The following is a 13,271-nucleotide window of genomic DNA, read 5'->3' as shown; positions in this document are numbered from 1 at the left end:
TACAAGCTGCTCACCTGAGTCCCTCTCCTGACCTCCTACAAAGCCAGGTATCCCCAGCCTCCCGTCTAACCCCATCCTCTTCCTCCTCCCCTCCAACTCACACTCACTCTCATTTGCAGTTCCATGTGGGTCTTTGCCTGCTTTTTATAGTGGCTGCACCAGGTTGGTCACCCATGTAAAACGGCAGGGGCTGAGAACCAGAAGCAAAGGTCAGATCTTTCTTCAGATGGGGGGGAATGATGCAGGGGGCTGGGTTGCCTCATACCCCCCCGGAACTTCTTCATGCCCCCCCAGGGGGCACGCACCCGAGTTTGGGAAACCATGCTCTAGAGAATAAATCTGCTTTCTCCAGCTTTAAGGGCACACTTTCAGAAAGATTCGCACATTGAGCAATTATGAGGAATGTTGAAGGTCTGGTATTGATAATCATTTCAGTGTTGGAGGAAAAGCAAATCTTGAATCCCCTAGACATGACTTCGTTCATTTAGTCCTACGTGCAGAGGTATAGGGCAAGCAACCCTGAACCCAAGTAAAAGATATTTTGCTTTCAAAGGGTATTAAATAAACTTATCGAAATAACAACAGTTCTAAGTAACCTCTTTGAAGGCAAAGAGACATGGATATTGTGGAGTTCCATCGTGCACCCTTGGCAATAAGGATCGGAGAGCTAGTTGAGTCTCCCATGCCAATTCTTTCAGCTAAGGTACTCACGAGAGCTCCCAGAGCCTAGATGGGGCCCCACCAGCTCTTGCTATTCAAAAAGAATTAATTCTTGCATGTGTGGGGCACATATACACCAAGACTGGAATCTGTGTGGGCAAGCACTCAAAGAACCTCTGTTGTGGGTATCAGCTACATTTCTGTGCCTTTTTAAACTGTTAACAACAAAAACATCTTGTGTTTTTCACCAAGTATAAAACTCGTTTTTCAACTGCAACAAACAGCTACCTCAGGAGTTGCCAAATATAATTATACTAAAAAGAATATGACCTCTGGGTTCATTTTATCTTCACACAGTATAAAACTTACACTTCTCTCACTGAGAGTAAAAGCAGTTCTGCCACTGCCTAAGGCTCTAGTCCAACGCCCACCAAAGACAACAAAAGCTTTCAGTTTCAGTGGGAGTTGGATCAGGCCCTCAAATAGGAACGGTCCTGAGGTCTACGTGTGTCTTCCCTCTGACTTTCACATGACTAATGATGTCTGTATTCTTCCAGCATGATTTTAGAGTGAGGTATTGCACAATCCTTTTCGCATTCCAACGGAACTCCAGAATACCAGAAAATCCGACTTTCAAATGTATTTATAAAAATGGGACGGTGACTTGCAGATACTATCTACTGCACTGGGCAAATGGGTGTTATTGTTTAAGCATGAGATGTGCAATCAGCCCTATTGATACAAGTTCATAACCCCTATGGATGCCCTAGCTTAGAATTCCCCTGTGTCCCTGATTCTCGACAGAGTTCTCAAATTGTCCTCTAAAATCTCTGTTTCCTTTATTTCGTCTATACCTGTTATGGTTCTGACAAAAACCTTCAAAAACACAACCAGCAGAAAATCCAAAAATATCTCTGGGGTTTGAAATCTCTACTTTATTTTTAAGAGTTCTAACTCAGATGTCACTGGTGATACTGAAATGTTAACATTGATACCTACTTCTCTGCCCATCAAAGCATATACCACAAAGATCTAAAATATATGCCTTTAATGTAATCTGGAGAGGAATCCAGTCCCCGCTGAAATCAGAGTTTTGCAATTTATTTCAGTGGACTTTGGATTTCTCTCATCCAAAGTTGGGATTGTAGGAAGAATTGGTTTCATTTTCCTGATAAGTGACTCACTTTCCAAAAGTTTGGGAAGCTGTGAGACTATTTCCTATGTGAGCTGAAGTTGCATTTACACTATCTAAAAATTGATCAATGGGTTAGCACACTCTCTCTATACAAGGCAAATGTTTAATATATTGAGTTCTGCAGCCATTTACTGATACAAGATCAGATGTTGCAAATACTCCCTTTGCAACCCTGTAAGAGTTGCACCTGCTTACAAAATGGTCAGAATTTACCCTTTAATTATGTCTACAGCTGTTATGTATCAACAGGGTATCTTTGGTTTCATGAATTTCCTGATTTTTATTTTTTGCATAAAAGAATGGTCTGGTCCCATTAAACATTAGAAAAATATGATGTTGATAATAAAAAGTAGCATGTGCAGATTTCTATTTTTAAGGTAAATAAAAAAATTTGGATTTAGTCACTGTCGAACACAAAATGCATTCTATTCACTTCCATTCTATCAAACTTCTGACCTGTATATTAAAAAGACCACATATTTACCACGGGGTTTTCGGACCTTCATGCACCATTTGTATTTGTGTTTTTATTAATTTAAGGGTAATTACAACTTCAGGTAAATTTGACACAATTAGAAGGAAGAGACAAGCAAGGCAAACAGTAAAATTTATATATAGATTCTGTATTACTGGAACATGAAGCAGAAATAGATAATTACCAACAAAAATCGGTGAAGAGAAAAAAAACAATCCTTTTCAGCTGGCACCAAGTACACATAGCAAATCAAAATGATCAAAACAACTACAGCTTGAACCTCTCTAGTATGGAATCCCTGGGATCTGATCCGTAACTAATCATCAGAGGTCAATATTGTCAAGCATAACCTTTTCAATAGCACAGACCTCCAATCACCCTACAAACTCTGGACCCTCTGCAATATCCTCACAGACCGCCAGGGGTCTGTGGCCCCCAGGCTGGAAACCACTGGTCTAGCAGGATTACCAACATTTCCACGGTTTACAAGGCTCTTAAACATTTGGGGTAAATTACAGCTAAATAACAGCACAGAATACAGAGCTAGGACTGGTGGCTGGCAACAAAACTTTATGGGACCACAGGAAACTTGGCCACACCCATGATAAATGAAGAAGAGGCTAACTAAAATCTTGCTGGACCACTGATGTTGCCAATCCAGAGTGTAGGGGACTACAGAAGTTCAACCTGTACAACATGAGATTGTTGCACACAGTTAAAAATACTTACCACATATACATATTTTGCCTGACTGAAGGATGGCTTAATTTAGCAATCAATGAACAGCTAAAGGTTGGATTCTTGCGCTTATTCAGATTTATCAAATTTTTTGAGCGATCTCCGGTATTCTCCAACTCTTCCTGTCTCTTACCTTTAGTAACAGGCCCCAGATCTCTTCCCAAAACAGACCCCCTCCATGCCCCAGAGATGACATAATGCTTGAGCTTCCGGAAGACTGAGGGCTTTATCAGTGTGGAACTAACAAGTGCATTCTAGTGCAGCCCTGATAATTTAATACATTTAAATTAATTCAATTTAAAAATTGCTAGTTTCCAGACTGTTCTTAAAGACTTTCTTTCCTATTAGTCCTCAAATCACAGTACTATGTGCCTTCCGACTTCTGCACAGCACTACAGAATTCCATCACAACATATGGACTGCTTTTGGACTGCATAAACAGGTACCAGCATGCAAACTACAGCAAACTAATATCCACACAAACATGGGTAGGAGAACCCCAAAGAATCTTAGGTCAGCTGATTCCAAGAAGGATACTAAAGTATAGCTTGTCAAAATACTTTTGAAGAAACAAAACAAAAAACATTTAAAGAGACAAAAGCAACAAAGATTTTGCCTTGAAATTGTCAAAATGTTTAAAGATTTTGCCTTGAAAAATGTCTGTTTTCAAAAACAATATTTTCGGGGGAAAAAAAGCAATTCAGTTCCAAACTTTTGAAAAAATTTGCCTATCAGCATTTTGTTTTGAAAACAAAGTTTAACAAAACCCATTTTCAGTAAGAAAGCTGATAAATGACAACTTTAACAATATTTCAAAAACTAATGATAAAATTTTAATAAAATATCAGTAAAAATATGGAAAACATCACAAAGACAGAAAATCAATCTATTCTGAATCCAGTGAAATGGAAAAATTTTGTTGCAAAGAAGTTTTTGATCAGCTCTAATGCTACATTTAGATTCATATCTGAATCCAAGTATGCTCCGTGATGTGCTCCACCCCACCCTTCAACCACCACCATTCCACCCTTTCCCTAACAAGACCCCAGCTTTCCTAAGATCAGATATATTCGTGGGGAAACCAAATGGCCTGTTACCAAATAGCACCCTCCTCAATCCAGAATCTTTGGAAGATAGCAGCCCCCCCCCTTTTTTTTTGGATGTGTGTGTGGGGGAAGGGATTCATCACCCTACGTCTACATGGTGACATGTCTTCCTTCAGTCTTGTCTGCCTTCTGTTTCTCACTGAGTATCCCCATACTTCTTGCCTTATGACCACACTGTGCATTAATAAGAGGGGGTTACGGACTGTAGGCAAGAGAGATCATTCTTGTTGGCACCCACTGCGCTGAAAAGGGGAAAAATCACTCCACTTATTTGGGCACCTAACTTTTAACATTTTGACTGCCTCTTCAATTAGAGCAGTATTTTGAGGATTCAGATCCTCTTTAAATTTAACAAGAAAGAAAACAAAACCCACTCCAGGCCTATTTCCTTTTTAGCAGCATCAGGAAATGTTCTGCTAAAGAGTAAAGGGGAAACAACAACAACAACACCACTGTTTACTAAAGTAAAGCCACGGAATTAACCAGGACAACAGCCCAGCTGTGTACAGCTCTTACAAAAAAATGAAGGGTTTTTGGATTGTTAAATCAGAATGTATCAGAGCAGCACATAAAGATTAAACATTAAAAAGAACTTGAACCGTATTTGGTCAGCTAGAAAGGAACTGCTGAATCCTCTGGACATTACATGAAAATCCTATTACACAAAGTACTAGAACTGTAGGTCCCTTACCTCACTACTACCCCAAGTCAGCAAAGTTCTTAACAAACATAAGAAATCTCATGTGGACTGGCCACTTCACTGTACTTTAATTAAAGACTAATTTCAAACAGCAAGTGCAGCATCACCAGAGAGATTAAACATGAATGGTGGATTAAGAAACTGAAGACTGGCCTCCTGCATACATGTATGTAAGAAAAATACAATTGATTTTAATTGTTTTTATTAGGTATAAGAAATAAAACCGTAGAACAGAATCAGCAGGAAACTCATTTTGGGCTTTTTCTTTAGATTCACAAAATTTGTAATACACTTTGTCAACAGCAAATTCCAGGCTGTTTAAAACACAGCCCCATTATATTTACTTATTCATGTATTTTGTAACTTATCAAAAACTACAATTGTTCTAAAAATACTTAACACTAAATATTCAGTTAAGCTACTCTATTTGTCCTTATGATTATGTGTACAGAATTTTGTTCATTTTGTACACGATAGTGATTATTTAAAAGCACTTAAGGAGACTATATTGCATTTTTAATAATCCTCAAAGTTATGAATAAATAGATAAATCGCATAACAAAGTTAAGTTTATTACCTTATGTACTCTGAGTATTTATAGTTCTCATACCCACCCTAAACAAAATATTTTCTAGAGGAAATGATCTAAAGGCAATATTCCATTGTCATTTCAACACATACATTTCAAGAGCTTCTATTTCTCAATAAGCAAAGGTCTAAATCAAGTCCTATATTTTTCTATAATACAGTTAATACCATCTCAAGGTATGATTTTTTTAAATTAAAATTTAATTTCTACAGGACACAAAAGATGTCAGCAGCCAAACTGTGTATACATGTGGCACCTGAGGTTTATGACTACAGATGCAGAGATCCAGATCAGCGAGTCTCATCTTTTCATGTAAGAATTTATCCAGTCACCTTTTTCTTCCCTGCCTCACAGCCAATTTGGATCAGGGAAAAAAAGCGTGAGAGAGAGACAGATGTCCTATATGTAACACTAAGGACACTGAAGAAACAACACTATAAAGGAACAAAAGAATTAGTGATGTAACAACTTACAAGGTTTTTGCTACATAAAGTGACAGTCAAAAAATTCCAAGAACCAGAAAGTAACATCGTAAACAAAAGTGGCATAACAACTTATAAAATATTCTACAGCCTTAAGGCAGCCTTCATTTGAATCAGCAATCCGATCTTGGCATGTCTGGAGAGAAATTCTGCTTTAGTGTGCTAAATTACGTTGATAAGCATCTGGTTAAGAACTATATCGATCCTAGAAAAGAAGGAAAAACAAAATAGTCGTGAGAATGTCTTCCACCATAAGATAAATTAAACACAGTAACATTAATTACAAGTAAGTCAAGCTTACTTGTTAAAGCCATCACATTTAGAAAATTGGCCAAGGTTTTCCAAAATAAGAGCTTACTATTGGGCTCTTGAATTTCAAAAATGTCAAATATCCAAAGGCTCTCACTAGCTTACTCTGAGCCCAATGGGAATTGATGGGCTTTCTGTACTTTTGAAAATGAGGACTCTTACTTAGCTGCCTACTTATGGGATTTAAAGTTTGAGTCTCTATTTTTTAAAATATTGATATTTTGGTCCTCAGACTCTATGGTACACTTTTCAATCAGGACAGAGACAAAAAGCTTAACAGTTAAATTACTACTAGTTACTCTAAAAGTGGATATAAGCAACCACATTTGCTTGCTAGAATGCAAATTCAGTTACTACAAGAAAAGGAATATCTTAGTAATTTTTAAGAGTCTCAACTGTATGCATGGAAATTTTTAAGTGAATTATTAATTGGAAAGTCATAAAAAACCTTAATATTTTACCAGAGGTTACAAGACTTCTGATATTTCAGCTACATCACAGAAAAAGAATCAACATTCTTCCCCAAAGAAGTTAATTAAGGGTATGTCTATACTGCCCACAAACCGTGTAGTCATTCTTTATCAATGGGAAAGAGCTCTCCTAGTGATAAAAAAACCACACCCACTGTATGAGAGGTGGTAGCTTTAACACCAGGCGAGTGGCTTCCATTGATAAATTTCTGTCTATACAGATGCTTTCCAGTGTTAATATTTTTATCACTTTGGGCAAAGTTTCTTCACACCCATGAACAACTCAAGCTTTAACACTTACAGTGGCAATGTAGACACATCCCAACACAAGTCATGTGACTAAATCTTCATGACAAGATTTCAATATCTATCCTGTTATTTTTAGTATTTCTTGCTTTCCTAATTCACTAACCTGTATAGAAGTCATGACTCCATTAGCAAGAACAGAAAGTTTTCCAGCCACTGATTTCACCCCTTGTTTAAATTGAGCCATATCAGGAGCTGAAGGCAAGACATTTGCAATACTGTAACTTCCTAATTAGGGAACAAAAAACATTTAGTAATGATATGATATAAAAAAATAGCACATTTTCAGAGCTATCACCTACTACATTGAACACCAATTACATGAATGCCTGAATGTCCGTTCTACATAAAGTTCTAAAAATTAAAAATAAACTTTAGATCTAAATCAATGAATCACTCATCTCAATTTATATATTCATAGTTCCATTTGAGGATTTGTACATATTTTTACCAAACTTGCTATTTTCTAAAACGGTACACTCCATATTTCAAGTTCAGCTGGTATGTTCTACCAACAGGACAGACTGGTTTTCTGGCGAATGGGAGCTGTGAGGATTGTACTGGGGTGGGGACAGTGTGCAAAGTCCACCCCCGCAAAGGGATGTAAAACACAGAGAGGCACATGGCCCCAGCAGCTGTCTGTCTGAGCAGACTGGGGCTGTGGCAGGCAGGGAGCCTGCCTCAGGTTCCCGGCAAGCCAGATCTAAAAGTTTGGTGGATCGAATCTGGCCCACAAACCATTTTTGCTTGCCCCTGGTACCTAGACCATGAGTCCAGTCTTCTGTGGGATATGAGAGAAAACAAGAGTTCCAGCTCTGAGAACTCCAAAGACTACTTCAGCAATGGGGCAACTGTCACTACCACAGGGATGCAATATGAAAACTTCCTCTGGAAGAAGCAGCAGACATTTGTCTTACAGAATGGAAATTACATTAATGAGTGAAGGTCTGCAGAAAAGTGGAATCTCTGGATATGGAAGGTCAGTTCCTTCATCAGCAAGAAAGGTTCATGGCATCCACGAGTCCTGTGCACCACTGGAAATCTCCAAGGTTTGAGGTGTTATCTGTGAGGCCAGCCTGTCCAGGAGATGCACAGGCACTGGTGGAATAGGGGCACACACTGGTGAGTGTTCCAGATGCATGAATATCAGGGCAGTAGTTTGCATCATTGGATCTCTTTTGCACCTACCCATACTGTCCGCATGCAGAAGCTTGGCCATTTGTCCAGCTGGATTTGCACATGATATCTCACCTGACTTGGTGTGCTAGGAGCAATCTAAAATGGGGATCTGCTCTTATGATGATGATGACACTGTTTTTTTCCTTTTGTGTTGGTACTTGTCCTTTGTCCTCAGTACCAGTGATCAATCAGGTTCATATGAGTTGATGGACAGGGCACTCACTGCTAATGACTCCTGCTGTACCAGTGGTTCCACCAGCCTAGACCAGAATGCATTAATATCTAATGACTTTCTCCATTGAATACTTATGGAGGTGAAGCTCTTGAGCTTTCTAGGTTTGGGGAGTGAAAGGCTGGCAAATTGAGCAGCAAGCCAGGATGTGTGTCTTGAGGAGGCAGTAAAGGCATCTAGATGCAATAATGTATGTATCACTAAAACAACAACATAAATCTTCATTGAATGAGGAGTGGTCACTTTCTTAGTAAAACTAAGAGTGTGAGGGAACAGAGACTCTGACTCAGGCTGTGCAGTGGTAAGAGGGAACTGGGGATGTGTCAACCCACACTACCTATTTTAACTTTGTTTGGAAGCACAAGGGGATGTGCCACTCACGTATGGGTCAGCGGACACTGCTTCCAGAATCAGGTACATGGTGTGCAAGCATACCCACATGGTGACTATATACAGGTACTACCATTTGAAGAACTAAAATATTTGCATTTTAGCTGATAACTGAAGAGGGGAAGAACTAATGAGTAAGTGTCACCCCTGCCTTGCAACTTTGTGGACCTTACAGTGACTTGCTGTACCTCCCACTTGGGCTGTTCACAGCCTTCAATACCTGGAGTGTCTGCAGTGGGCTGTCATCAGCATTGGTTATACTGCAGGATGATCCCAATGCAACACCAGTCCCAGATCTTCCGTCAGCAATGTATGTATAGTATTGCCTAATACTCTCCCAGCTAGTAGAGTAAACTCTTTCATATCTGGCGTTCTATCACCTAGAACTCTCAGATAAATAGCATTTTAATAAGTAAATTTAGTTACGTTTTCCATAAGTACAGTATATTGAAAGTAAAAAACAAATAACTACAGAAAATACTGTATAAGTTTACAGTGTACAATACTAATGATGTTGGTAAATGGATACTCTGCATACATTTTTGCATCTTAATAGCTAATCTTGTTTTTCTTTAGTGTTATGCATTGCTAAGTATAGCTCTCTATTACCCAGAATATTTGAATACCTGGCAACCTCCCATCCCAGGCTGACAGATATGGAAGAGTTTACTGTAGAAATATATTAAATCCAGTATTCCTTTATGGGAATAATATGCCAGTTTATCGTCTCAAATAGCTATCCAGACACTTCAGTCTAAATACACTAGATTGGATATAACAGTAAAACATGCTTATTAACTACACAGAGAAAAAATTTAAGATAGGGTAAGTAAAGAAGTACAAAAATTATAAATGTTTACAAAAAAAATAAAGAGACAACTCAACAGTATCTATTTATGAAACTAGCTTAGTTGCAAAGCAAACTTTTTCACCAGAAGCTCCAGCAAATTACTGACAAAATTCGCATGTTAAGACCCCATGGTCCAGAGTCCAACAGCTATTTCCTTTTGTCTTCTCAGGTGCAGAAAATGAGGTGGGGGGGGCATCTCTTGGGGGTATTTAAACCTTTTTAAAATAATTTCAGTCCCCCACCCAGGAAGACTTGGGTATGTTTTTTTCACTTATTTGAACTTCACTGGTTTTCCCTTCCTGCTTCCCTCTGTTTATTGGTTAAAGGCAAATTAAGGCAAGTACACATTCCTTCTTCTGTTTAAGACAGACCTGATTTCTACCTGGAGAGGGCTGTAAATTTTGGAACATGTTAGTCACATCACAAGGGGACTCTTAACTTCACAAACAATGTTGCCACCCATATTTTACCAGGACAACGTGGACCAGCAAATTACAAGTTTTCAAATGATACATTACAAGGCATACTTTGTTCAAAGACTTTTACACTAGTAGGTAGTACATTTATACAAGTGTATTATGTCATACTACTTCCAGCTGGAAACAGACGTATCTGGAACTATCCTTCAGAAGACTCCATTTCAAAGATTCATTGGACTATAAAAGAGAGGGCCAAGAAAAGCTACATTATCTATCTTTCCCCTAAGACAGGGTGTGCAAGATATAGTCCAGGTGCTGCATCCAGCCCATGGACCACCTCAGGCACAGAGCAGCCAGCCACTGCTTTAAGCAGCTTCCTGCTCCACGTAGATCTCTGCTGCAGATGCCAAGAGGGAGAGGGAGGCTTTGTGCACGGCTCATGCCCCCTTGCAAAGTATCTCAGTTCCCACTGACTAATTTATGGTTTCCAGACAAGAGGAGCCAAGAGATTTTTTTGTTGGGGGGCACTGGCAGTGAGAGAAGCCTCCTCCTCCCACCTCCAGCATCCAGAGCAGAGAGCTACAGTAAACACGCAGCAGTTTTGAGTGGTCTAAGCCCTGGGTCACATCCCTCTCCTCCCTAGGTCGCAACCCAAACCCTTGCAATCCCTCCTGCACCCCAATCCCTTATCCATTTTGCACCCAACCTCCATCCCAGACCCCACACCTCTTCTGTTAATATGGAACTGTGCGGCCCTTTACCACTTGCCAAATTCTTGGAGTGGCTTCCCATCAAAAATTACTGCCTGCCCTTACCCTAATATAACAAAGATGACAGCCCTTTGACTTTGGGAGCTAGATCCTGACCCAGGATTTTGTTCAGACATCTTGATAGAAGCATGATGAAGATTTTACCTCGTACCTAATCTAACAATGTTTAGTTAGCAGAAATCATTTTATCCATTTTTCTTGTAACCATTTCTCAATTTAATTCTTACACCTGTACTCATTTAAGATCTCTCTCCACAATTAATCTTTTTATTTTTAATGTCAGCCAGTCCAGTGCTGTGTTTAAGCTGAACTATGTTAATGCCAGTTATAGTAAAAACCTGTTGAATACTGATTCTTTAAAGAAACAATGGACCTTTACATTCCTATTATTGTTCCAAAATCAGATCAGACATTTCATAAAACATAAGTTAGCAAAAAGCTAGAGCTGGGGAAAGTGTGGCATCTCCTTATCAGTTGTTAACCAAAACTGGAAAAGACCAGAGGACGTCTCTGGCATTGCAGTCAGGCTCCAGTATCCAAAGTGTTGAAACAGGATTGCTCAACACATAGTACATGCTTGCTATAGACTGTGAGGGCCAAGGCACAAAGCAAGACATTGTGAAGCACTTGGTGGTACAGGGTAAGATGTAACAATTCTTCACCACTGTGAGTGCATTTCAGAACGTGACATCCGTTGCAAGACTTTCCTAGATGTTGGCAGCTACACCTGGTACAAACAGCTGAGCTCTGCTCCTTTAGAAGGCATATTTTTTCCTGCAACTTCTCCTTCCAGAGGGAAGGAAGGTAAAAAGTTGTAGGGACGAGACAATCTGCAGTTCAAACAGAAATCAGTAGGTCAATGATGATAAAGACAACCTAAGGGTCTGACTTCTAGTGTTACAAAAATTCTCACTAAGAATCCCAATGACTAAATATAAATACTTCAGAAACATACTTCAGAAATATCCTACCATGGCTCAAAATACAAAATAAAAATTGATAGTTACTGAGGCATGTAACTAATAAGATAAATGCATGTCATATGGCACAATGCAATTCAAAATTTAATTATCTGTGGATCATGCCACATAATCACGCCTTAGCTTATTCCTACAGGCTCTTTGGTCAAATTAACATTTTGATATGGAGTCAAAGATTAACTTCTGCTCATGACTGCCATCTGAAACAACAGTAATAGAGACACAGCCAACCTCCTCAACTGTACTTTTTATTTATGAACTTCGTCACTTCAGATACCCTTTGGGTCATTTAATTTTTAAAACCAATTAATAAAAATGAAAATCCCAAAGAATGAATATAAATAATTCAGATATAATGTAAATTAATATTTTAAGCAACTTAACTTTTCCCAAGACTTTCTGAGAAACATCTTGTATTTCTGTCAGAAAAACCTGATCCTTTAGTGCCAATGACAATCAGTAACTTTGAAACAGTAATAGAGAGAAAGCTGTGTTATTCTGCGTACCAACAAAACAAAAAAGCAGTCAAGTATCACTTTAAAGACTAACAAAATAATTTATTAGGTGGTGAGCTTTTATAGGACAGACCCACTTCTTCAGATCATAGCCATACCAGAACAGACTCCATATTTAAGGCACAGAGAACCAAAAATAGTAATCAAGGTTGACAAATTAGAAAAGAAATTATCAAGGTGAGCAAATCAGAGAGTAGAGGCGCAGAAACAGGGGCGGGGGGAAGGAGGGTCAAGAATTAGATTAAGCCAAGTATGCAAAAGAGCCCCTATAATGACCCACAAAATTCACATCCCGGTTCAAACCACATGTTAATGTGTCGAATTTGAATATAAAAGAGAGTTCAGCAGCCTCTCTTTGCAGACTGTTGTGAAAATTCCTCTTCATTAAAACATAGACTTTTAAGTCATTAACAGAATGGCCCATTCCACTAAAATGCTGACTGACTGGTTTGTGAATCAGGAGTGTTCTTATGTCTGTTCTGTGTCCATTAATTCTTTGTCTGAGAGAGTTTGAATTCTGTCCAATATACAAAGCATCTGGGCATTGACGACACATGATGGCATATATGATGTTAGCTGAGGAACATAAGAACGTGCCTGTGATTCTGTGAATAACTTGGTTAGGTCCAGTGATGGTTATCTCCAGAATAGATATGTGGACAAAGCTGGCAATGGACTTTGCTGCAAGGAAAAGTTCCAGGACTGGTGCTCCTGCGGTACAGACTGTGGTTGTGGGTGAGAATCCTCATAAGGTTGGGAGGTTGTCTGTAGGAGAGAACAGGTCTGTCACCTAGGGCCTTCTGGAGTGTGGCATCCTGATTAAGGATAAGTTGTAGGTCTTCAATAATATGTTGCAGTGGTTTGAGTTGGGGGCTGTAGGTAATGACCAGTGGTGTTCTGTTCTTG

The 13,271-nt window shown here is 39.1% G+C and overlaps 1 protein-coding gene across 5 annotated transcripts in view; it reads right to left on the bottom strand.

Moving 5' to 3' along the window:
• Positions 1–2,356: 2,356 nt before the first annotated feature.
• The window catches only part of ARFGAP3 (ARF GTPase activating protein 3), a 73,216-nt gene continuing 62,301 nt past the window's right edge, over positions 2,357–13,271 (bottom strand). For 3 of the 5 annotated variants that reach the window (XM_075003902.1, XM_075003910.1, XM_075003929.1), the window contains one exon: positions 7,267–11,700. In XM_075003902.1, the coding sequence (XP_074860003.1) occupies positions 11,393–11,700 (308 nt within the window). In that variant the 3' untranslated portion in view covers positions 7,267–11,392. The other 2 variants (XM_075003918.1, XM_075003939.1) reach the window with 1 other exon arrangement.

The sequence above is a fragment of the Carettochelys insculpta genome, chromosome 1 (genome assembly GCF_033958435.1).
Source record: "Carettochelys insculpta isolate YL-2023 chromosome 1, ASM3395843v1, whole genome shotgun sequence".
Taxonomy (NCBI): Eukaryota; Metazoa; Chordata; order Testudines; family Carettochelyidae; genus Carettochelys; species Carettochelys insculpta.
The sequence above is the reverse complement of the archived record's forward strand: the minus strand, read 5'-3'. Positions and strand labels throughout refer to the sequence as shown.